This window comes from Glycine max, chromosome 1 (genome assembly GCF_000004515.6).
Source record: "Glycine max cultivar Williams 82 chromosome 1, Glycine_max_v4.0, whole genome shotgun sequence".
In the NCBI taxonomy this organism is placed as follows: Eukaryota; Viridiplantae; Streptophyta; class Magnoliopsida; order Fabales; family Fabaceae; genus Glycine; species Glycine max.
The window spans coordinates 52,875,868-52,901,237 of record NC_016088.4 but is presented as its reverse complement, the minus strand read 5'-3'; the positions used below and the strand labels follow the sequence as shown (position 1 = coordinate 52,901,237).

Below are 25,370 nucleotides of genomic sequence, written 5' to 3'. Positions count from 1 at the left end.
AGTGTGTTAGAGTCCTTGTCTTCCATCATGAAAGCCATTTTGTTTTTGTTTGTTTGGGTAGAATGCTGCTACTAAACATAGCATAGCATAGGAGTATTGAAATGGGATGAAGTTCTAATATATATAGATGGAAACCACCAAGTTAGGAAGTGGTTTCCCTTTCAGGGTTCTCAAAGCCTGTTGTTTTTTCTCAAACTAGGGATGCGGACGTAAGTATGTCCAAGAGACATAAAGTACGTGTGTTAACTGACAAAAGTATTTAGATAGATTCAGTGCATTACTACGAAACCACCAAACAGTTTCCGCTGGCTGTTTTGTGTGATGTCAAGCGATAGTTATTACTACTCTTTATTATTCCAAGCAAGTTAATTATAAAAAGTAAATTAATATGTTCCTTCCTTATTTAGGAAAATATTAACCAGTAACTTAAGACATTAGTTAGAAAATCAAAAGTGAAAAGTTTTTATAAGAAAGTGTAATAATACATTTCTCATTGATTTCCAATGCAATTCTAACAAACTTTTTATTTGTTGATTCTTTAACTAGTACTCTATGGGTAATAGTTAGTAGGACTCCATTATTCATTTGTAGGATAAAGATGATTGGTGTTTGCTTATTTAGTTATTTATAATGCATTAAATTTCAGCCATGAAAAAATATTAAGATCTGAAAGGAGGGTGTATTGGATAGTGAGATTAAGGGGATCTTAAAAGTCATCTACCAATTTTTAGGTAAGTTCATTGTCTATTTTTAAGATGTGGTGTGTGATGGCGAGATAGAAGTTGTAATTTTAGTAAGATCTTCCTTCCTAATTCAAAATTTGGCACTCATATCACTGAAATCAGAACCTCCCCTCCTCTCCCCAAAAAAGGAAAAACAGACCATAAGAAATACATTGCACACCCCTCCTCTTCGATGGAGTCGACTTGGCAGGAAAACAATGGGTAGTTTTCATTTATTTTTTATTTTGTTTACAAGTAGTTTTCAAGTAGTTTTCATTTTTCAAGTAAACTGATGGCGTACTTCTCTTTATATTCTTTATTTATGACATTCCACTAAGAATCCACTTTACTCTTTTCAAGTCAAGGCAATAAATTATCGTCGTGGAGATGTTGGAAGGACATAAGGAAAACGAAACAAAATTGAAAATTAGTGACTAGTGAGAGCTACGAATTTCAGTCGTTACCACTTATACTCATTTAAAATTCATTTTATAGTTTTTTTTTATATTAAGTAGGTACTGTAGATGTGTTGATGTAATTTAATTCAACTAAGAGTTCTATATTAAAAAAAAGATTTCAAAGGAACAAAAATAAAATTGAAAACTCACAATTTAAAGATTTTTCTCAAATACATTGATATCGGTCATAAGTTAATGAGTCATTTCTTAGGGAGTTGCAAATTTGAAGATTTTAAAGATAAGTATCGGGCTAATCTTTTCAAATTTTGGAGATCAAAATGGAGATGGTTCCTCAACACTTGAAGCATTTTTAGGGAGATGTGTAAATTTTAAATTCCAAATCGATGAGAGTTATTATAACGATCTATTGTAATTTATCTATAAATACTATATTTAACCTATTTTCTCTAAAAGATATAGACAACATTTCAATTTGAGAGTAATATCTACGGTTCGGGTCGGGAAAAAAGGTTTATCTTTTAAAATTTTAGTGGATGTACTCATTTTAATTTAATTTGATTTATATTTGATTACATTTTTTGTAAAAGTCTTTTATTTCAAATTTAAAATCCAAAAGAAGTTGGTTTCTTTTCTTAAATTGCTAATCTTATAGTTATTTAACTTCTATTGATTTCAAACGTGTAAAAAATACGATTGCTAGCTATATGAAATCTTAGGATACTGTGGGGGAGACAGTGTGCAGATCCACTAAAGATTTTTGGAGCAGCTCGGTTTCTATTGGTAGCATCAATCATACTGACATTTGTCTCATTCCCAAAATTGATAAACCAGAGTTTGCCACCCAGTTTTGGCCAATTTCCCTTTGCAATGTTAGTTATAAAATTCTAATAAAAGCATTTGTAAATAGGCTAAAGCCTTTAATGCCTAGGATTGTATCTTCCTATCAAACTGGTTTTATTCCCTCAAGGAGTATTCATGAAAATATTATTGTTGCTCAAGAAATACTTCACTCTATGCGTCTCATAAAAAGGAAGCCGTGGTTCTTTGTTCTTAAAGTGGAACTTGTCAAGGCTTATGACCGCATGAGATGGTCCTTCATTGCGGATATATTTCATGAAGTGGGAATTCCTGACAAACTTGCTTCTGTCATTATGCATTGCATATCTTTGGTGCAATCAAATGTTATGTGAAATGGTAATAGAGCTGCTCCTTTTGACCCGATGTCTCCGTATATTTTTTGTCATGTGTATGGACAAATTAAGCCATCTCATTATGGAAGCTGTGCAAGTGGGTGATTGGAAACCAATGAAGGCAGGTAGAAGTGGGCCTTTGATTTCTCACTTAACGTTTGCTGATGATTTGTTAATTTTTGGGGAGGCAACCATTGATCAAATGAAATGTCATGGAATGCTAGATAAATTTTGTCATATGTCGGGTCAAATGTTGAGTGCTGAAAAATCTTGCATTTTTTTTCCTCAAAGAACGTTGATCAAAATATAAAGAATGGTATTCTTTAGATTGCTCCTTTCAATGAGGTCACTTCTTTAGGTCGTTATCTTGAAGTTTCCCTTCTTGGTAAAGCGCCTAGACGAAGAGATTTTCAGTATCTTGTGGAAAAACTGGCTCATCGGGTCTCTGGTTGGATGTCCCAGCAGCTTTCTCTTGCTAGGCGCATAACTCTTGCAAAATCAGTGATTCAAACGCTTCCTGCATAACTCTTGAGGACATTCAGAAAACCCAGGGAGCTTTTATCTGGGGTGACCAAGGCATGATGAGGAAAATACATGCAGTGAGCTGGAAAACTATGATGTTTCCTAAAGACCATGGTGGTATGGCGATGTCTAACTTAGTGCAGATGGACAAGGTTTATTTGATGAAGTTAGGATGGGCCTTACGCTCTTACAAGTATGGTCTTTGGGGCGAGGTGCTGTTGGGAAAATACAATAGAGGAGCTGAAGGTAATTCTGGCCAAATCCTAACTCTAGCTGCAAATTCCCATATCTGGAAAGCCATTGCCAATTTATGGCCAATCATTGTGGAGAATGAAATTTGTATTATTGGTGATGGGGGTAATATTAATGTTTGGCAGGAAAAATGGATCAATGGCTCGATTAAATTGATTGATGTTATTCCTCATATTCCTTCCAATTTTCTTAATTTGAGGGTCAAAGATCTAACTGATTTAAATGGGGAATGGGATATTACTCTGTTGAATTCCCTATAACCTATGGATATTGTTCAGTATATCATTGCTATGTTACCTCCCCAAGACCAAGCTGGTGAGGATAAGAGGCTTTGGCCGAGAAGAAATTGAGATAATTCTCTGTTGTAAGTGCCCACCAGAGGCTTAATGGCTTTCACCTTCTGATTATAGAAGGGCACTGGAAGAAAATCTGGAAGATGCAAGTGCCTCAAAGAGTCAGAGTCTTCATATGGCAATTGACCCATGGAAGACTGCACACAAGAAGTAGAACAACTAAATGGAGTGGAGGCACAACTATTTGTCATCATTGTGGTATTCAGGAAGAAACTTTGGTGTGGATGCATCTAATTTCGGTTGAGATTAGAAGCAATTTCTTTGGAATGGAGGTGCATTGGATCATCTTCAATCTCAGTCATGATTGGATGAATTTATGGGCCTATGCTTGCTACCTTCTTTGGTTTTGGAGAAACAAATCGATCCTTGATAGTAACTTCATATATCCTAGGAATCCTTGGGATGATATTAAGCTTTCTTGTCAAAGGGTATTTGCACAATCCGGGAGACATTCATTCTTTGAAACCACAGATTAAAGTGGAAATGTTAATTTTAAAAAAATGGAAGCCTCCTCAAGTTGGTTCCTTTTGTGTTAATACTGATGGACCTGTTAAAGATCAATTTGCTTTGGCGGGTTGTGGTGGCCTAATCCGTGATCATCAGGGGAGATGGATGGGCAGTTTTGCTAAGAAGACTGGTTGTGCTTCTCCCATTGTTGCATAATTGTGGGGGAATGTATCAAGGATTGAAGTTAGCTAAGGAGAAAAGGTTGTCTAATATAGTGTTGCAAACTGATTCCAAGGCAGTTATGCAAAGTATTACTAGCACCTCTATGGGGTGTGTTTTCTGATTCTCCTTGATTAGAGCCATCCGTCTTCTGATGTCTGAGATTAGGAGTGTTTCGGTGATTCATGCTTATAGAGAAGCTAATGTCTGTGCGGATGTTTTGGCTAATTGGGCTTGTGATATGGAGTATGACTTTCTGAGTTTTGAGCATGCTCCTTCTATGATGTTGCAGTGGCTTAGCAGTGATGCTAGGGGTATTTACAACCCCCAGTTACTTTCCTCGTAGTCTCTCCTTTTTGGGCTTTTTAGTCCCGTTAAATACAAAAAAGTAAAACATCGGTGTAACATTTTTATAACTGAATAATTATGTACGCAGCAGGTGGAAGACAGAGAGATGAAGAAATATACTTGTTTACAATAACCTTTGTAACTTAGTTGCAAGACTTACACCACCAAGATATATCAAGCACTAAACTCTTTCATTTCCCAAAAATTATAAACATGCCATTTATATGAGGGGTATTGACAATATGTTATTTAAAAAAATTAAATGAGATTAAAAAAATTATCTTTCCCTTTGTCATTTCCTTTCAACTACATATATACTAGAAAGGAAAAATTTTATTTTATCTATTTTTGTTTTTTACAAAACATTTGCTTTAAGTACTGGAAATCTCTGTATACACCTTTTGTCTCTATTATATCTCATTATTATTATTATTACTGTTAGTGTGATCACGGATTTAAAATATTTTTCCAACATTTCCGTATATTCTCTAGCATCCAAGTACCTACTTAACTAAAATTTCTCTTGTATAGAAGTGTTGAATGGTTGCATAATTGCACGTTAACCATGGGTAGGTCTCGTGACAGGTTTATTTCTTTACATAATAAACCAGATTTTTGTTACAGGAAAAAACAAAAGCACCAATCTTAGAATATATTTTTTTTTGGAAGAGGACGAAAACTTACCAATTTTAGTCTATTGACCAAATCAAACCTCGTTTGACGGGTCAAATCAACCCGTTTACTCTTCTACACATCTAAATTCGCACAATTCCTCGGATTAGCAATATGGATATCATCATCACCTGATAATTCTCTTTCACTATCTAATCTTACAACCTTTTTTCCTAATCCAAGGTTTCCATTAGTTTGGCACGAATATTGACCCACGTATTCGCACACGTAACATAGTTAGACAAACAACACACATAGCAAACGTGGCATAACATAATTAGACAAATAGCTCCACATGGACAGGCCATCAGCAACAACAACAACTACATGCCAAACAAAGTTCCTTTGTCAACCTCAATACCAAACCTTTCAACGCTCCCTCCGGCGGTTTGGCATGACAAGGAATCATTAACATTTCCTCATTAATTGTACGAACCCTCAACCCTTATTGTACCTATCTGTAAAACAAATAAAAGCTTAAGTTGCCTTTGAAGTTTGAACCTTTCGGCTTCTATTATTGTTTCTTTTTCTACTTTGCATGAGGAGTAGTGCAAGGAAGGAATAATAATTAATAAAGAAAGAAAGAATGACAGGGTCATCGAGAAAAGGACGCGGGTACATGGATGAAGGAAGTATCCATGGAAGAAAGTACGGAAAGTTAAAGAAAGACGAGTTCGATGGTTACAACTCCGATAGCCATCCAAGAAAAAACAACCCCATCACATTGGACGCGCCTCATTTGGATCCTCAAATGGAAGCAGACAACGCTCCCTACGACCCTTCCCTCTCTCCCTTATCCAAATCTCCATGGTCCTCTCACACGAACGATGACGCTTTTTCCGGCTCTAACGAAAATGACGCTCTCGTGGGCTCCCTTGTCCGCGAAGAGGGTCACATTTATTCCCTCGCTGCAACCAAGGACTTGTTATACACGGGTTCCGACAGCAAGAACATCCGCGTGTGGAAGAACCAGAAGGAGTTCGCGGGGTTCAAATCCAACAGCGGCTTGGTGAAAGCCATTGTAATTGCCGGAGAGAAAATCCTCACAGGACACCAAGACGGAAGGATCAGGGTTTGGAAAGTGTCGGGGAAAAACGAGCAACAACACAAGCGCGTGGCGACGCTGCCAACGCTGAGAAACTACATCAAATGTTCCATGAAACCGAGCAACTACGTGGAAGTGAGACGGCACCGTAACGTAATATGGATCAAACACTACGACGCTATTTCCTGCCTCAGTTTAACGGAGGATCATTCTCTCATATACTCCGCCTCGTGGGACAAGACTTTTAAGGTTTGGCGAACATCGAATTTCAAGTGTTTGGAGTCCGTTAAGGCGCACGACGACGCCGTTAACGCGCTTGTTGTGGGGTTGAATGGTATGGTTTTCACGGGGTCCGCTGACGGCACCGTTAAGATTTGGCGGCGCGAGGTTCAGGGGAAGGGGACGAAGCATTTTTTTTCGCAGACGCTGTTGAAGCAGGAGTGTGCGGTGACGTCGCTAGCGATAAATGAAGAGGGGAATGTTCTATACGCGGGTTCCTCTGAAGGGTTGGTGAATTATTGGGTTCATGAAACGAATTTGGAGCATAAAGGGGTTTTGAGGGGACACAAGTTGGCGGTGCTGTGCTTGGCTGCGGCGGGGAGTTTGGTGTTCAGCGGGTCTGCGGACATGGCGATATGCGTGTGGAAGAGGACGCTGAGTGAGGAGCACACGTGCGTGAAAATTCTGTCGGGGCACACTGGGCCTGTTAAGTGTTTGGCGGCGGAGAAGGACCCTGAAGCGATGTGTAACGAGAGAAGGTGGATTTTGTATAGTGGGAGTTTGGATAAGTCGGTGAAGGTGTGGAAAGTGTCGGAGAATATTAATGCGGGTGCGCAGAACAACAACCACCAGCCACCGAGGCTTAGTGTTGATCAGTTCCCCAGAGTGTCTTCCTTAAGGAAAATGGGGTCAAGGAGATACTAGCTGTGTGCACAAGAGAATATATAATCATATCACTCACCGTTTTAAATTGTGGGTTATAGTGAGTCAAAAAATATGTCACTGATGCCATCTTAATGCAATTCTGGAGTTTAAAATATGTTGATGTTGCGGACTGTAAGTTAAAACCATGATACTACTCATTGGTTTGGGTTTCATTTGCTAGGTTGTTGGTGGTGTATATATGTTTCGTGTTCAAGTGTGTGTAATATGTATTGATACATTAATGAGTTAGAGGAGGAATGTATACCTCTTGACTTCTAACAATTGTTTGTAAATGTTTTGGATACCAGATTGTGAATTATGACTTTCTTTTCTCTTTACTTTTTTTTTTTTTTAAGTTTCCTTTTTGTGATGATGGGAAGGAAGCCTGGGGAGTTAAATGGAAATATTACACACGCGGAAATATGTGATTTTATGGACAGATAGTGCATAATACATACAACTTAATTAATGTGATGTTTTGGTTGAAGAAATGGAAATTGGAAAGGAAAGGAGTTGAAGATAAAAAAAAGGTGATAATACAACAACAAAAAATTGAAATGTCTCGTATATTCTGGTGTGGATGACAATTTGTTTGCTAGTGATGATATAGTCATATATATGGATCGAAATCAAAAAGTTTCTAAGAATTGTGAGATAACAGTTGACGGACGAGATTTGCAGAGATTATATTAAATAAAGATAACAATTTTGAGTTCGAAGAGTTATTTTATAATAGGATTAAGTACTCTTTATAATTTTTAAATTTATTATTTTTAATTTTTATAGTTAATAATTGAAGGTTTTAGTTCATGAAATTCACATTTTAATTCTTAAAAGTATTTGTTATTAAAAAAATTTAATTCAGTTAGTTTTTAACAGTAAAGATGTTTTGAGAATTTCACTTATTAAATATAGAAACTAAAAGGAATAAATTTAAAAATAATAAGATAATTAAACTTTTATAATACATTATTGTATATATATGTATGTGACTCAAGTGAGACTTTGTTAAAAAGCTTGCTTATCATCGTGCCATGGTTAAGTCGAATTCATTCGTAGATAGTTGGTTCCTCAATGAGGGTTGTCCTTTAACGCATGTGTGCTCATCGTTAATTTTTTATATAAAACGTGAAGGTGTTTGGTTTCAACTTAATTTATAAGTAGAGTCGCATTTTAAGAGAGACAAATCAAGTTGCATATTTGTTTGTGAAGGATGAGTTGTCTTCTAGGGATCATCTTATGTTATTTTTTGTTGTGCCTAGCTAGTTTTATTTTGCCTGCCTTTATGGATGATGTAAACTCGTTTATTTTTTCGCATGGGTATTAATTTTTTAGTTTCCGCCTCCTTTTATTTATTGAAAAAAAAATTGTACTAAAAGATTTTTGTCCATATTAAAAGCATTTTATAAGGATAAATTTATTGAGAATTATAACATGTCATTTAGTGAGGGTTATATAATTTGTAAATACCATAAATGTTATTTCTATTATTATACATGATGGGTGAAAACATAAATAAGAAATATAATAGCCATAACTATTCACGAATAAATGTAATGTTCTAAAGGCATAATTATTCATAAAGATTAATACTTGACAATTATAAAAAAGAGTTAAGGTGTATAAGTCAGATGAACAATTTTCCTTTTTTAACACCTCATTATTAGAGAAAATCAAGAAGAATTGTGTATATATAACGACTTTGAATATCAAAGAACTCAAATTTTTTTTCATCAAATAATTATCAATAGATTCACGTACACTTCCACTCCACCTATGTTATTATATTATTGATGGTTTGACATAAAAAAATAAGGTTTGACATTTTTTCATTATGTAGTTTTTCCTCTCTTTAATTTTTTTCTAGCATATAGTCAAGACTATATAAATCACAATATGATGAAATATAAATTTTTGACTGGTTATTAATTTGTTGACATGGAAAAGAGAATCGTTAAACAGTTTAGTATATATTCAATTATAATGAGGATGAACTTTGAGAATAAAAAAAGTAAAAGTCCATTAATAAATAAATAAAAAAAGAGAGAATGACAACTATTGAAGTCTAACATTTTTTGTGTAAGTTCTATTTATTTTTAGACTCTTGTCTGTTTTTAAAGATTTTTTTATTCATAAAAATAAAAAATAGATATCAGAAATTTATAATATTCACATTAATCAACTAAACTAAATCTTATCAATTTTTTATAAGAAAAATGAAGCTTAAACGTCTTTCTCTTTGTACTGTTTTTTTAATAAAATTTAAAAGAATTTTTTTATTTGAATCACGAGTGATTTTGGTTCCTATGGTTTTAATTTATAAAAATACTTTTAAAATCAATCAAATTTGATTTGTCAAATAAGTTAAAATTGAGTTGATGCAAACTATGTGTTTATGACACGATGACAAGCTCAAATGACATAATAGGTCAAAACATAGTTCGTTTATATATATAACGTGACAGACTAATATTATGTCACAAAATTGATTCTATTTTTTTTTCCTTTTCAATTCAAAAGTATATTCCGTACCCTTTATTTTTTTTTCTTTTTATGAATTAGTATATAGTTATACTCTGTCGACCGTATCCAAATACTTTACCTTACACTTTAATCAATTTCATTTACGAATTAACTAAGATTTTTCTAATTCAATCATTTACTGGTTATTTTTACAGCAATCATTCACTGCTTATTAATATGAAACACCAATGATTAACTCGATTAATTAGTTTATTTTGATGTAATAATTACAATATTTTATAATCACTTAATTAATAGTTTGTTTTAATATTTGATGTAAGACTAAACATTGTTGCAATTAATTAAACTAATGAAGCTAAACTACACTTCTATATTTTTGAAAATATTTTAATTACATTATATTTCCATTTATATTAAAAAAATCATATGTTTATTGTTAATATCTGACACAGTTAATAAATTGAGCAATGTGTACCATCTTTTTAAGAAAGATAAAATTCATTTTGATAAATATTTATAACTTAATGTCTTAAATGGTTAGTTGTGAGATATTACTACTTAAATGCATTTTAATGAAAATAAATATCTTAATAATAGTGAGAATAAATATCTTAATAATAATAACAAATATTAATAAGTCATTTATGTACAGATTTAATTACTACGTTTTAATGACTCTAAATTCTATCTATATATTTAAATTTAGAGACTTTAAAAAAAGTAAATACAAATTTAACCACTCATTGTTATTAACATCATAATCTTATTTTATTTTTTATAAAAAAGTGAAGGTTCTAAGTTTAACCACTCGTCCTTAATGGATATATTATTTTTAATTTTGATAAACTATTAGTATTGTTTTGTTAGAAGTCTTACTTTGCCTAAAAAAGGATTTGATGCGGTACTTAAAGTCATGAGACTCTGTCATTTAATTGATTAATGCTTTGGATTGAACTCATATAACATGCTTAAGTTGTAATAAATGATGTTTTGATTGAGACTAGGAAAGATATTATTTATAAGGTGGATTAAGGTGTAAACTAAATATTGATAAGTCTTTTCAAAAAGTAAAGTGATAGTAATTAGGAGTATTTGTAGATTAGATTGTATTAGATCAATTTTAAGTGAAAAATCACCCAATTCAATCATTTTGATTTTGTTAATTTATGATTCAATTTTAAATTAAGTTATAAATGCATTTTAATGAAAATAAATATCTTAATAATAATGAAAATAAACATCTTAATAATAATAACAAATATTAATAAGTCATTTATGTACAGATTTACTACGTTTTAATGACTCTTTCTTCCCCATTCACCCAACAAGTCATTTACTTTCCGAAAATCCTTTGATTTTCCCCTCTTTTTTTGGTTTTAGGGTTTTGCGAGGGTTTTAGGAGGTTGCTTTTAATTTGACTGTTTTAGCCGTTTCGTTGTTTCATTCGATTGGATTCTGTTCATTGATTATTGAATTCAGATGTATTTTTTTAATAATATATTGACGTTTGAGCTAAGTTACCTAGAATTATCAGGGATGATTCTTTTTTTTTTTTTGGGGGGGGGGGGGGGGGGGGGGGTCATTACAGATTGTGTATCAGAAATTCTTAATTTATGCAGTTTGGAATAGGTTGCATTATATAATGTTACCCCTAATTGTTGCTTTTGCACCTCTTTTGATGCTAATTTATCTGTTTTAGCTATTGGTTTTGAATTCAAATGTTCAGAAATTTTATTCATGTCATTTTAAGGTTTAGAAAAACAAAATTAGGATGAAATGTCTTCTGACATTTAGCTTATGTTCACTTTGATGGTCCATTTTTACCAGGGTTTTATCAGGTGTGTTGTGTTTTTTATTACATCATTTTGATGTAATAATTACAATATTTTATAATCAGTTAATTAATAGTTTGTTTTAATATTTGATGTAAGACTAAACATTGTAGCAATTAATTAAACTAATGAAGCTAAACTACACTTCTATATTTTTGGAAATATTTAAGTTAGATTATCTTTCCATATATATTTTAAAAAAAATCATATGTTTATCGTTAATATCTGACAATGTTAATAAATTGAGCGACGTGTACAATCTTTTTAAGAAAGATAAAATTCATTTTGATAAATATTTATAACTTCAAGTCTTAAATGGTTAGTTGTGAGATATTACTACTTAAATGCATTTTAATGAAAATAAATATCAATAATAGTGAAAATAAACATCTTAATAATAATAACAAATATTAAGAAGTCATTTATGTACAGATTTACTACGTTTTAATGACTCTAAATTCTATCGATATATTTGAATTTAGAGACTTTAAAAAAATTAAATTCAAATCTAACCACTCATTGATATTAACATCGTAATCTTATTTTTTTTATATAAAAAATTAAAGGTTCTAAGTTTAATGGATATATTATTTTTAATTTTGATAAACTATTAGTATTGTTTTGTTAGAAGTCTTACTTTGCCTAAAAATGCGGTACTTAATTTTGAGACTCTGTCATTTAATTGATTAATGTTTTGGATTGAACTCGTATAACATGCTTAAGTTGTAATAAATGATGTTTTGATTGAGAGTGGGAAAGATACTATTTATAAGTTGGATAAGGTGTAAACTAAATATTGATAAGTCTTTTTAAAAGTAAAGTGATAGTAATCAAGAGTGATTGTAAATTAGATTGAATTAGATAGATTTTGAATAGAAAAATTATCATATTTAATTATTTTGATTTTGTTAATTTATCATTTAATCGGTTTAGTTTAAATTTTTAATTAATCGAATTCAATTTAAAATAATTTTAATCATACTTTTCATGTTTTATTTATATCTCATTATATAAGTAATAATAGAATATTTATTGATCTTAACTCAAATAATTAGTACACATATCTTTAATTAAATATATTTTTTAAAAAATAGATATAAATTATATGATAATTTTACAAATATAAAAAATAAAAATAAAAATAATTGATACTATAAATTTATGAATAAAAAATATATTTATATATAAGTTTGGTTTGAATTGATTCGATACAAAGTATTTGGATTTTTCAATCCGTTTGATTCTGGGCTTTTTCGATCCATATTTGATTAGATGAATAAATGAATACCACTAATAGTAACATATTTATCCGTGTTGATTAGAATTAAAAGTAAATATGAACAACAAGAATTGTTTATTTGGAATAATAACATTGATAGCGAGAAGTCAGGGAGATTAAATGTAATCGCGCGCAAGAGAGTGATGGAATGAGATTGGCACCAGAACAGATTCTTCTTCAATCCAATCCTTCATGGCTCCATCCGTTACATGTTTTTTCTTTTTCCCAAAACTAGCGTAAGTATATGGAGGATTTGATAAAACAAGTGCACACGCAACTTATGTGCAAAGGTGGCCCAAAAAAGAAGAAAGATTCCCCCAATTCCCCTCCCACTCACTCCCTCACCTAAAAATTACCTTTTTCTTTTCTTTTCCTTTCTTCTCACTCTCACACACGCATTCATTCTCACTGCATTATTATTCTCTCAATCATCATTTACAAACCATCTCTGTTTTCCTTTCATGGTTTTATTGTATTCCTATTTCGCTTCCGATTAGGGTTCCACCGCTTCTCTTCTTCCAACCATGTCGCCGGCGGCGCCCAATGCTGCCGAGTACTCGTTCGCCGTCGAGTACGACGGCCCGCCGCTAACTTGCGACCTCCCTAGGGCGGTTCCGATCAGCGTCGACAACATTCCGGTCGCCGCCGTCGTTTCCCAGGTTCCTCTCTCCGACGCTTTATCTCTACCGGTCGTGCAGCCGCTCCTGCTGCCGCAACACCACCAGCCCCTCCGAACCGAAGCTAGGGTTTCCAAGATAGCGTCCGAAACTACGGTCTCTCCCACCTCCGTGATCGCGTTCGAGCACCGAGCTTCGCAGAGCAACGTTGGCGAGCTCTCCGGCGAGCTGAGCAGCTCTGGCGCGTTCGAGTTCTCCACCGGGAACGACGGCTCCGGCGAATTGTCCGATTTGGGGGGAAGTTCGAGAGTGCTGGAAGAAACTAGAAGCTCTAGTACCGTTGAGTTTTGGGACAAGTCAGGGAGAAGTTCTGGCGCGTTGAGGGTTTTGGAAGACGGAAAAGAGAGTTTGGATTTCAACGAGTTGAATCAGCAAGATTGGGCGTCCACTGAGTCAGTGCTGAGTTTGGAGTATCCATCAACTCGGGTTTCTTCTCTCAAGGCTGAGGATATCGATGCCAAACGTCCCCCTATTGTTACTTTCGATGTGGACACTGATGATGCGTTGGATGAGGAGTTTGATGTGGACGACACTGTGAGTAATAAACCTGTTAAAAGGGCACCTCTCACGAAGGGGAAGAAAGGGTCTTGTTATAGGTGCTTCAAGGGGAGTAGGTTTACTGAGAAAGAGGTTTGTCTCGTCTGTGATGCGAAATATTGTGGTAATTGTGTGCTTAGAGCTATGGGGTCTATGCCCGAGGGGAGGAAATGTGTGACTTGCATTGGATTCCCGATTGATGAAGCCAAAAGAGGGAGTTTGGGGAAGTTCTCTCGGATGCTCAAGCGTTTGCTTAATGACTTGGAGGTTCGCCAGATTATGAAGGCTGAGAGGTTTTGTGAAGCGAATCAGCTTCCACCTGAGTATGTTTGTGTGAATGGACATCCACTTTCTTATGAGGAATTGGTTACGTTGCAGAACTGCCCCAACCCTCCGAAGAAGCTGAAGCCAGGAAACTATTGGTATGATAAAGTATCTGGCCTTTGGGGGAAGGTATTCATTTAAATGCATTTGTGATTTGTATGGTTTTTGAATTTTGAGTGTTATTACTACGGTTGCTGATTGGTTTATGATTTCACAGGAGGGACAGAAGCCTTCACAAATTATTAGTCCGCATCTGAACGTTGGAGGCCCCATCCAACCGGATGCTAGCAATGGAAACACTCAGGTTTTCATCAATGGTCGGGAAATAACTAAAGTGGAGCTTCGTATGTTGCAGGTCAAAAATTCATATTGAGAGGCTCTCTCTTAATAACCATATCTTGTTTATTGTGAAACAGAATTTTTGAAAGAATCCTGTTTTGGTTGTTGTGTGCAGTTGGCAGGAGTTCAATGTGCTGGCAACCCACATTTTTGGGTCAATGAGGATGGTTCCTACCAAGAAGAGGGGCAGAAGAATACAAGGGGATATATATGGGGAAAGGTAACTTCTTTTCTTTTATTTTTTTTGGACGGGGGAGGTATTTGTCTCTTGTTTCCTTCCAGCCAAATGTTATTTATTACACACTTCTTTCATTTCTGCCTGTTAGGCTGGAACGAAGCTTGTATGTGCTTTCCTGTCCCTGCCAGTTCCTTCTAAATCTTCAAATTCTTTGGGAGAACAACCCTCCAGTCTGGCTAGCAGAACAATGCCTGACTACCTTGAGCATGGGATAGTTCAGAAGCTTCTCTTAGTTGGTTGCAGTGGATCTGGAACGAGCACTATTTTTAAGCAGGTGATTTCTTATTTGATCTGTGAATCAAGTCATGTTTAAATTTCTTTTGGATTTATTAGTTACATTAAATTGGACAAAATATGGTCTGTACTCTTGTAGGCACCTGCTACCATAATAATTGTTTCTTAATTCTCTTAAACTGAAAGGAAAGAAACTTCTGTGAGTTTTCTAAACACTAAACATGAGTATTTTACCTAGTTAATCACAATAAATTGTGGACACTGGACAGTAATAGTTTCAATCCTGCAAAGGTTACTGTAAATGTTAATTGGATGCACATTTATGTTACTCTCTTTTGTGTCATCTGGTATTTCCTTATTCAGAAAGGCCAATAATGGCAGTAAATGACAACTGACTTCATAGTTGGACATAGTATGTGATTTTTCATGGGTACTTGTGGAATTGTTTAAATAAAATTTTGTCAAGCCCCCTCCTCAATGTAAAAGCAAAGGCTGTTGTAAATGTTAATTGGATGCCCAATTGTGTTACTCTTTTTTGTCCCATCTAGTATTTCCTTGATCAGAAAGGCCAATTTTGGTGGTAAATGACAACTGAATTCATAGTTGGATGCAGTATGTGATTATTCATGGGTACTTGAGAAATTGTTTAAATAATATTTTGACAAGCTCCCTTCTATATATAAAAACAAAGTCACTGATAGAGATGCTGGCAATAGTCAATGTAGTCATAGAATTGCAAATTATTTGTGGCAGGCCAAGATTCTGTACAAAAGTGTCCCATTCTCAGAAGATGAGCATGAAAATATAAAGTTGATCATTCAGAGTAATGTTTATGCCTACCTTGGCATGCTGCTCGAGGGACGTGAGCGTTTTGAAGAGGAAAGTTTGGGGGATTTAAAAAAAAGGCAATCATCTGTACAAGATACCACAGGTATTAGCTTTGTCTCCCTCCCTTACACTTCTCCCTCAGAAATATGTGCTTTATATTGAGGTTTGACTTAGTATCCTAGCTATCTTCCTTTTAAAGCACCAATTGTGCACCATTTAGTTGTCACTTGTTGGTCCAAATGGCTTGTAGCATGCTTATGTGTATGTTTGAGGTATTGTTATGGTACGTAGTTCTGTTCTTATCTTTTTCTGTATTATACTAAAGAATTGACTGTTACAATTATGGTTTTCTACAGGAACTAGTCCAAGGCTTGATGAGAAGACTGTATATTCCATTGGTCCAAGATTGAAAGCATTCTCTGATTGGTTACTGAAAACTATGGTGTTGGGCAAACTTGATGCCATCTTTCCAGCTGCTACTCGTGAATATGCACCATTGATTGAGGAATTATGGAATGATGCTGCCATTAAGGCTACATACGAAAGGAGAAGCGAATTAGAAATGCTGCCTAGTGTTGCCGGTTATTTCTTAGAGCGGGTAAGATAATTCTTAAATTGTATTACTTTGTATGCTTTTGTCAAATTAATTGTGTAAAACCCTTAACCCTCTATATTTTTGTTTGTTACTTGCATATTGAAGAGAATGTTGTGCGTTTTCAATTATACAAAGTGAATTCTGTGATTATTGAAGATAATGAGATCCTCTACTAAGCAGCATGAATAAATCTTCTAAAGTATCAAAGGGAACAACTAATTAAGGTGCACTTGTAAGAAGTAATTTGATGCTTCAGGCTGGTAAATTTGATCTAAGAAGCTCCTTAAATACATTTAAAAATTTTAAAACTGGCTAACTGAGTTCTTTATGGAATAACGACTTTTCATTTTATGAAGGGATTTTATATTTAATCAATTTCTTCTGCAAAGATGAGAAAAACAATGGAGGGATAAATATAATTGTTGTACATGGTGGTTTCACAAGTTTTAATGAGAGTAGGTGTTGGACTGGTGGGTGTAAATTTGGTTGTAAAAGGATCATTTCTCAGGGAGAGGTAGTGGCTATTGTACAATGGACATTGGGCAGAAGCATTAAGCTTGAGGAGTAACATTAAATTTCAGTCTAGCAAATTCAGCTGTTTATGAGTATAAATTAAAACCGCTTTTCACATGCTAGCATTATTAGAATGCTTCATTAATATTATTTTATTGTTGCACGAGCTTGCTTCCTTATTTTCTTTTCTTCTAGGTTTCCATTTCTACTTTTTCTCTCCTAGAAGAAGTTGTTGAGTTAGTATCTTTGACAACTTGTGCTGTTCATGGACACTGTTGTTTCTAACTATGACAATTTTCTGTTTTAGGCTGTTAAAATATTAAGGACAGATTATGAACTCTCTGATTTAGATATCCTTTATGCCGAGGGAGTTACTTCATCTAATGGGGTGGCTTGTGTGGAGTTTTCATTTCCCCAATCAGTGTCTGAGGAAACTGTTGACACTACCGATCGATATGATTCTTTGGTCAGGTACGTGAAAATTTTTGTGCCATTTGTTATGCATCAGAAATGTGTTGCCGCTCTGATTAAATCCAATTGCTCTTGTAATTGTTTTCTCTTGGCAATTAATAGCACTACTGAAACTGCCAAGGTACAAGGGTTGTAAATGCAAGCACATCAGAACTAGAAAATATCTAAAGAAACTAAATGCAGGATAAGTATGGTAGAATTGTAGTAAGGATGAATTATAATCTTCACTAATATGATGTTTAAGAAACACAATGGAGGTTTCTCCCATCTCTGGATATGGATATGAAGTGCTCTCATTTTTAATGTCTCTATTTTTTATATTTTAGATAAATTTTTGTATTCATTGGATAGAAGTGCCAATATCATACTGTAATGGTTATTGAAGTGCTTTTATAGTCGGGCTTAGTGTGTAAAAGTTGAACTTCTTATGAGAAAGATGTGCTCCAATTTCTATATTTGTTGCAAATGGGGGAAAGTGAAATATTATTGTCCCTCAAGGTCATTGTTACACCTGCTGTTGAATGTTTCTGATGATTCATAATTTTTGTCTGGTTAACAGGTATCAACTAATTAGGGTGCATGCAAGGGGGCTAGGAGAAAATTGCAAGTGGCTAGAGATGTTTGAGGATGTTGAAATGGTCATCTTCTGTGTTTCCTTGACTGACTATGATCAGTTTTCTGTTGATGGCAACGGTTGTCTCACTAACAAGATGGTACTAAGCAGAAAGTTTTTTGAAACCATTGTCACTCATCCAACCTTTGAGCAAATGGACTTCTTGTTGATATTGAACAAATATGATCTGTTTGAGGAGAAAATCGAACAAGTTCCTTTGACCGAGTGTGAATGGTTCTCTGATTTCCATCCAATAATCAGTTGCAATCGTCCCAACAGCAATAGCAACAGCATTAATAATAATCCCTCCCTTGGTCAGCTGGCTTCACATTACGTAGCGGTTAAGTTTAAAAGGCTTTATTCATCTCTTACAGGACGAAAGTTGTATGTGTCCCTGGTGAAGGGGTTGGAGCCTGGTAGTGTTGATTCATCACTTAAATACGCCAAGGAAATTTTGAAGTGGAGCGAAGAGAGACCAAACTTTAGCTTGAGTGAGTACTCGATGTATAGCACTGAGGCGAGTTCATGCTCTCATTGATTGCTAATTCAGGCAAGAGTTGCAAGCCATACTTATGTATGGCTTGATATCTGTTCGTGTACATATACTGCTAACTGAGAGTAAAATGGATGGTTTCCTCTACTAGCTATCCACTTGTATGATTCGCTAGACGTAGACACATGTAGGTAAGGTTTCCAGCGATTAGAGTATGCTGGTGAGTCAGTCAGCACATACCACAGATCATGGTGTAATGCTCAAATTCATTTTTTATTTTTCATATTGTAAGGTAGCAACTTGATGATAAATTTGTATATCACTTTTAGTCGGTCTGTCAACTTACATTGGAGTTGCAAACCTGCATCTGCGTGCTAGAAAATACATGATGTATCACGGCGGTATATCGTTCAAGCCTAAGATATTACTATCCTGTTTGTGAATGGCATAAAAAAGACATAATATTCGTGAAGGTTATTCATTCACTTTCATTTATCTTTTACCCAAGTTCAGAATTATCAGAATACTACAAATTGCTCCAGCAATCATAATACAGTGCAACTTAATTAAACATGTTATTACAAGATGGAAAGCCCCGATTTCAGTACCCAGAAGCTTCCTGACCATATATATTTTGAGAAACCTAGCTTAATATAATCTAGTCCTCATAAAATTTGGTGTCTTGACGAGGAGTTAGGAGAACTTCAAGCGGGGTTGCTTTTAAATTTGTGAGTCCGAAGCTCTCTGTCATGTCAACAACTTGATTTGAAGGAGAAGCAACATTGAAAGAATGTAAGAGTCTAGCCAAGGTCAAGTGCACCACACGCAGAGCGAGTGATGCCCCAGGGCATGCTCGCCTTCCAGAACTAAAAGGGACGAGCTCATAGTTCTGACCCTTTACATCAACATCTTTGTGGCTTGTCAAAAACCTTTCAGGCTTGAAATCATTAGGGTCACTCCAAACACGACCATCCCTGTGGATCTTCCAAGCATTCACCATCAATTGTGTGCCTGCAGGAATGTGATATCCACATGAAAAGGTGCAGTCTTCCATGGCTGCACGAAGGGTGATAATTGGACTTGGTGGATACAGGCGCAGAGTTTCCTTCACAACGGCTTGGAGGTACACTAACTTCTTTATGTCAGATTCGTCTACTTTCCTGTGCTTTCCCATAAGAGTGCCCAGTTCATGTTGGGCTCTTTTAAGTTCTGTTTGATGGTTAAGTAGCAGAGATAGTGCCCATGTTAGCGTGACCATGGTGGGGTCAGTTCCTGCTAAAATCAAATTCTGCAAATATATACAAGTTCATGGTTGTAATTCAAAATTAGACGTCAAACAGAACGTTCATGTGCACCAACGTAAAATTTGGAGAAGTGCACTCCTGCCTAGGGTAGCTTTGCTATTCTTAGCCGGTCCCAAGCCCGGATAAAAGGAGAGGGTTGTGTTAGGCTTTCGACAGCCAACGTTAAACTTTGTCGAATCTCTATGACATGGATCAATTACGTAATAATGTGAATGCTAGGTCGTTGCCCGGAAGCAACGCGCTGTATGGCTCGAGTACAGTGTCAAAAGAGCAAGAGCCGCTGCATCGCCGCCCGGATGTAGTGAAAAGTAAGCAAGGGTTCCCACATTTTCGTGAACGGGTGTGGGTAAAGAAGCTAGTTCATGACAGGAGGATTCGCTTTGGTACATGGAATATAGGCACACTTACTGGAAAATCTATGGAAATAGTGGATGTTATGGTGAGGAGGAAGATCAATTTTATGTGCCTACAAGAAACTAAGTGGACAGGTGAAAAAGCGAAAGAATTAGACAACTCGGGATTTAAGCTGTGGTATACGGGAAAAATCAGATCAAGAAATGGGGTAGGGATTATTGTGGACAAGGAGTGGAAGAAGGATGTCGTGGATGTAAGAAGAGTAGGAGATCGTATCATAGTCTTAAAATTGGTAGTGGGACAGGACACCTTTAATGTTATTAGTGGGTACGCACCTCAGGTTGGGTTAGCAGAACACTTTAAGGTAAAATTTTGGGAGGATCTAGAAGGGGTACTTCAGGATATACCCCAAGGAGAGAAAGTTTTCCTAGGAGGGGATCTCAATGGACATGTAGGTAGCGGGGCTAGAGGTTTTGAGGGGGTGCATGGGGGTTTTGGCCTAGGGGAGATGAATGGGGAGGGTAAATCCATCTTGGAGTTTTCGGAGGCTTTGGATCTTTCTATAGCCAATACATGGTTTAAGAAAAGAGAGGAACATCTTATCACTTACAAAAGTGGAGGGACATGTTCTCAGATAGATTTCTTCCTTATCAGGAAGTCTGATAGGAAGTATTGCTTGAACTGTAAAGTTATTCCAGGAGAGAGCTTGACTACCCAACATAGAGTTTTGGTTATGGATGTAAGAATTAGAGATAGGGCAAAGAGAAGAAGTCCTCTGGTAGCACCAAGGATCAAATGGTGGCACTTGAAGGGTGAGAAACAAGGAATCTTCCAACAAAAGATATGGGAGGGTTGGTGTGGACAATCACAAGGAAGTGCAAATGATATGTGGAACAAGATGTCCCAAGAGATTATTAAAGTGGCTAAAGAGATGTTGGGTGAATCTAGAGGTTTTGGACCTAGGGGTAAAGAATCGTGGTGGTGGAATGAAAATGTTCAGAGCAAAGTTAGAGTAAAAAAGGAGTGTTTCAAGGAGTGGTCTAGGTGTAGAAATTCTGAAACTTGGGATAAGTATAAGATAGCTAGAAATGAAACCAAGAAGGCGGTGAGTGAGGCAAGAGCCCAAGCTTTTGACGGACTATACCAAGCTCTAGGAACCAGGGACGGAGAAAGATCTATATATAGGCTTGCTAAGGGTAGAGAGAGGAAGACTAGAGATTTGGATCAAGTAAAGTGTGTTAAGGATGAAGAAGGCAAAGTCTTAGTGCATGAAAAAGATATCAAGGAAAGGTGGAAGGCGTATTTCCACAACTTATTTAATGATGGATATGGATATGACTCTAGCAGTCTAGACACAAGAGAAGAGGACCGGAACTATAAGTACTATCGTCGGATTCAGAAACAGGAAGTAAAGGAAGCGTTGAAAAGAATGAGTAATGGTAAGGCGGTGGGGCCAGACAACATACCTATTGAAGTGTGGAAAACTCTTGGAGATAGAGGTCTTGAGTGGCTCACCAAACTCTTTAACGAAATTATGAGGTCAAAACGCATGCCGGAGGAATGGAGGAGAAGCACGTTAGTGCCAATCTATAAGAACAAGGGGGATATACAAAATTGTGCAAATTATAGGGGAATCAAGCTCATGAGTCATACCATGAAATTATGGGAAAGAGTGATCGAACGGAGATTAAGAAAGGAGACTCAAGTTACTGAGAATCAATTTGGTTTCATGCCGGGAAGGTCGACCATGGAAGCGATTTATTTATTACGGCGGGTGATGGAGCAATATCGCATGGCCCAACAAGACTTGCACTTAATTTTTATTGACTTGGAGAAAGCGTATGATAGAGTGCCTAGAGAGATTTTGTGGAAAGCTCTAGAGAAGAAAGGGGTTAGGGTTGCATATATTCGAGCTATCCAAGATATGTATGATAGGGTATCGACTAGTGTTAGGACACAGGGTGGAGAGTCAGACGATTTTCCCATCACAATTGGTTTACATCAAGGGTCAACCCTTAGCCCCTACCTTTTTACCTTAATTCTGGATGTCCTCACGGAACAAATCCAAGAGATAGCGCCGAGATGCATGCTTTTTGCAGATGACATAGTCCTCCTTGGAGAGTCGAGGGAGGAATTGAATGAGAGGTTGGAAACTTGGAGACGAGCTCTAGAAACACATGGCTTTCGCCTAAGCAGAAGCAAATCGGAGTATATGGAATGTAAGTTCAACAAAAGAATGAGGGTTTCTAACTCAGAGGTGAAAATAGGAGACCATATTACCCCTCAAGTCACACGGTTTAAATATCTTGGGTCTGTAATACAGGATGATGGGGAAATTGAAGGGGATGTGAATCATCGCATTCAAGCAGGATGGATGAAATGGAGAAAAGCATCGGGGGTGTTATGTGATGCAAAGGTACCGATCAAGCTAAAGGGAAAGTTTTATCGGACTGCGGTAAGACCGGCGATTTTGTACGGAACAGAATGTTGGGCGGTCAAGAGCCAACATGAGAATAGAGTCGGTGTAGCGGAGATGAGGATGTTGCGGTGGATGTGTGGTAAGACTCGACAGGATAAAATTAGAAACGAAGCTATTAGAGAGAGGGTTGGAGTAGCGCCTATTGTAGAGAAGATGGTGGAAAATAGACTTAGGTGGTTTGGGCATGTAGAGAGAAGACCGGTAGACTCTGTAGTGAGGAGAGTAGACCAGATGGAGAGAAGACAAACAATTCGAGGCAGAGGAAGACCCAAAAAGACTATAAGAGAGGTTATAAAAAAGGATCTCGAAATTAATGGTTTGGATAGAAGTATGGTACTTGATAGAACATTATGGCGGAAGTTGATCCATGTAGCCGACCCCACCTAGTGGGATAAGGCGTTGTTGTTGTTGTTGTTGCACTCCTGCTATGGGTGTTAATAGCTTTGATATCTTGTGATACTGAAGGATTTTAAAATAAGAGAGATTTTCTTCTGAACAAGTGGACCCTTGTGGCCTCGCAAAACAAAACTAATAGCTTTTGATATATTCTTTGTTCCTTGTGAAAAGACTTGAGTAGACGAACCAAATTATTAAGAGTTCGTTACATCGTACGAAATAATAAGAAGCGAGGTTGAACAACAAAATAAAAAAAGGGGGGAAATTGACAGGAATAACAGTGGTAGTGGTAATGGTTTTTGTCAACACAAATTTGTACTCTTTAGCATTTTCGAATCATTATTCAAAAGAAAATATATATCAACTTTTTTCGAAATTTATGTCTTGTACTCCTGCTTTTCTGTTGGAATAATTCCTTTTGAATTTATTACTTAGATGGACTCAAGATTGCAATGGTTCGTTTATTGATTTATAAAATGCTACGTTAGATTCAGCATAATTTATCTCTTTTCTTTTAGAACCAAAGGCTTAAAAGCGTCTTATGAATATCCTTATTAGCATGTCCTAAATTATGTAGTTTATAGCACAAAGTCTTGGATTCCTTTTGGACTCCATCAATTGTAAAAGCAAGTAGCAACCATGAAAAAAAAGAGAGCCGAACATTTTACTTACCAGGCAAGTAGCTTTGATGATGGTATCTGAATCATAACCAGAAATCTCTGTACCCTGCAGAACATTCAACATGACATCCATGAAATCATCTTGTTCTTCCTTTCCATTCACACTCAAACCTCTTTTCTTTTTCCTTTTGTGTTCCTCTAGCCACCCTTCAACTAGAGTGTCCAATTCACTTGCAGTTCTCTTCATATCCTTTTCATATCCATTGATATCCAACCACCCCAGAAATGGAAATGAATCAGACCACACAAACACCCCAAACAAGCACACCCAGTCTCTCATAACTCTCCTATACCTTCTTGCCTCACCTTCAGCATGATCATCACCAACCCCACAATAAGACTTCCCTCCCACCATTCTGAGAGCAATATTATGCGTCAAATCACCAAACCACTGCTTCATATCCACCAAAACCCCTCCCTTTGGACAACCGTTTCTTGTCCACAACTTATAAAGCTCTTTTACTGCAGCATCTAACTCAAACGTTCTTGTTTCCTTGAGTGGCTCAAGACGATTGTTAGAAAGAAGTTCTATGGTAGTTAATTTCCTTACCTGACGCCAGTAAGAACCATATGGAGTGAAGCCAAACATCGCATAGTTGTAGCCCATTAGCTTTGAGGCTGCAACACATGGTCTGGTGGAGAATGCTTTGTCATGGACAGTGAAACACTCTTTGGCCATCTCCCAACTACTTAATACTAGAACTTTGTATGAACCAAGTTTTATTGTGAAAATTGGACCATGTTTCTCAGCCATCATGCCAAGTGTTTTGTGTGTGAGTTGATGACCATTGAAGAGGTGCAAATGGCCAATGATAGGCCATGCACCTGCTGCTTGAGGTGCACTACAGATCTTCTTTGTATTGCCACAAAGTGTTCTCTTAAATTGATAAAACAAGGCGCACACTAACAGGGCAAGAATGCTTGAAATAAGAATTTTGAACTGAAAAGCATCCATGACCCTGATGCTCTTGAAATACCAAATTTAGCTAAAGAATTTATAGGCAACACATATGTCGGTTATCTAGTTGCTTAGCTTAGCCTCGCATCTTACCATCTATATAGGGGTGTCACTTTGGGTGTTCTTTTCAAGATTTTCACCATTAGTAGTGGAGTTAAGTCCTTTTTTTTTTCAATAGTAGTGGAGTTGAGTTAAGTGATCCAATAATAACAAAAACTCTTAGATACCAAACACTTTGTCCATAATATTATCACATCCTAAACCAAGTTTTTTTTTCTGGATATTTAACACACACAGGACATAAACTTAAATCATTTATTAAGGTGAAAATTAAAATAACCTTTCATTAGTTAATTCACGTGCTCGGTTTGTAAACCAAGTTGTTTAAATGAAAAACATTTAAAATATACTTAATTAATGAGTAATTATAAATATGTTTAGTGACTCACTTAAAATTGGTACTTTAAAACATTTTCAAGTTTTTAGTCTCATAGAAAGTGTATGAAAGAATTGGCTATTGTAGATTTAGTAGTTTCATAATATAAAAAAGTTGTAAGAAAGGAGGGTGAGCCAAAAACAAAGGAGTGACTTGTTTGAATTTTTGTGAGAAGTCAAGGTGTGCAAATTAG

General features: G+C 36.0%; 3 protein-coding genes across 3 annotated transcripts; 2 read left to right on the top strand and 1 right to left on the bottom strand.

Annotated features, from left to right (window-relative positions):
* The first annotated feature begins 5,639 nt into the window (after window positions 1–5,639).
* On the top strand, window positions 5,640–7,420 carry LOC100778593 (protein JINGUBANG). The gene has a single exon (XM_003517222.5). It carries the CDS (start codon window positions 5,731–5,733, stop codon window positions 7,111–7,113), a length of 1,383 nt encoding a protein of 460 aa, XP_003517270.2. The 5' UTR covers window positions 5,640–5,730; the 3' UTR covers window positions 7,114–7,420.
* A 5,400-nt stretch (window positions 7,421–12,820) lies between these two features.
* Window positions 12,821–18,915, top strand: LOC100778059 (extra-large guanine nucleotide-binding protein 1). The gene is made up of 8 exons (XM_003517221.5): window positions 12,821–14,375; window positions 14,464–14,601; window positions 14,701–14,805; window positions 14,912–15,097; window positions 15,811–15,988; window positions 16,242–16,483; window positions 17,301–17,464; window positions 18,024–18,915. Exons 1-8 carry the CDS (start codon window positions 13,233–13,235, stop codon window positions 18,613–18,615), a joined length of 2,748 nt encoding a protein of 915 aa, XP_003517269.1. The 5' UTR covers window positions 12,821–13,232; the 3' UTR covers window positions 18,616–18,915.
* Window positions 18,916–19,034: 119 nt separating this feature from the next.
* Window positions 19,035–24,860, bottom strand: LOC100792065 (cytochrome P450 CYP82D47). Its single transcript, XM_003516544.5, has 2 exons — window positions 23,776–24,860; window positions 19,035–19,858 (listed from the first exon to the last, which is right to left on the bottom strand). The coding sequence occupies exons 1-2, from the start codon at window positions 24,736–24,738 to the stop codon at window positions 19,229–19,231; spliced, it is 1,593 nt and encodes a 530-aa protein (XP_003516592.1). The 5' UTR covers window positions 24,739–24,860; the 3' UTR covers window positions 19,035–19,228.
* Between the last annotated feature and the right edge of the window lie 510 nt (window positions 24,861–25,370).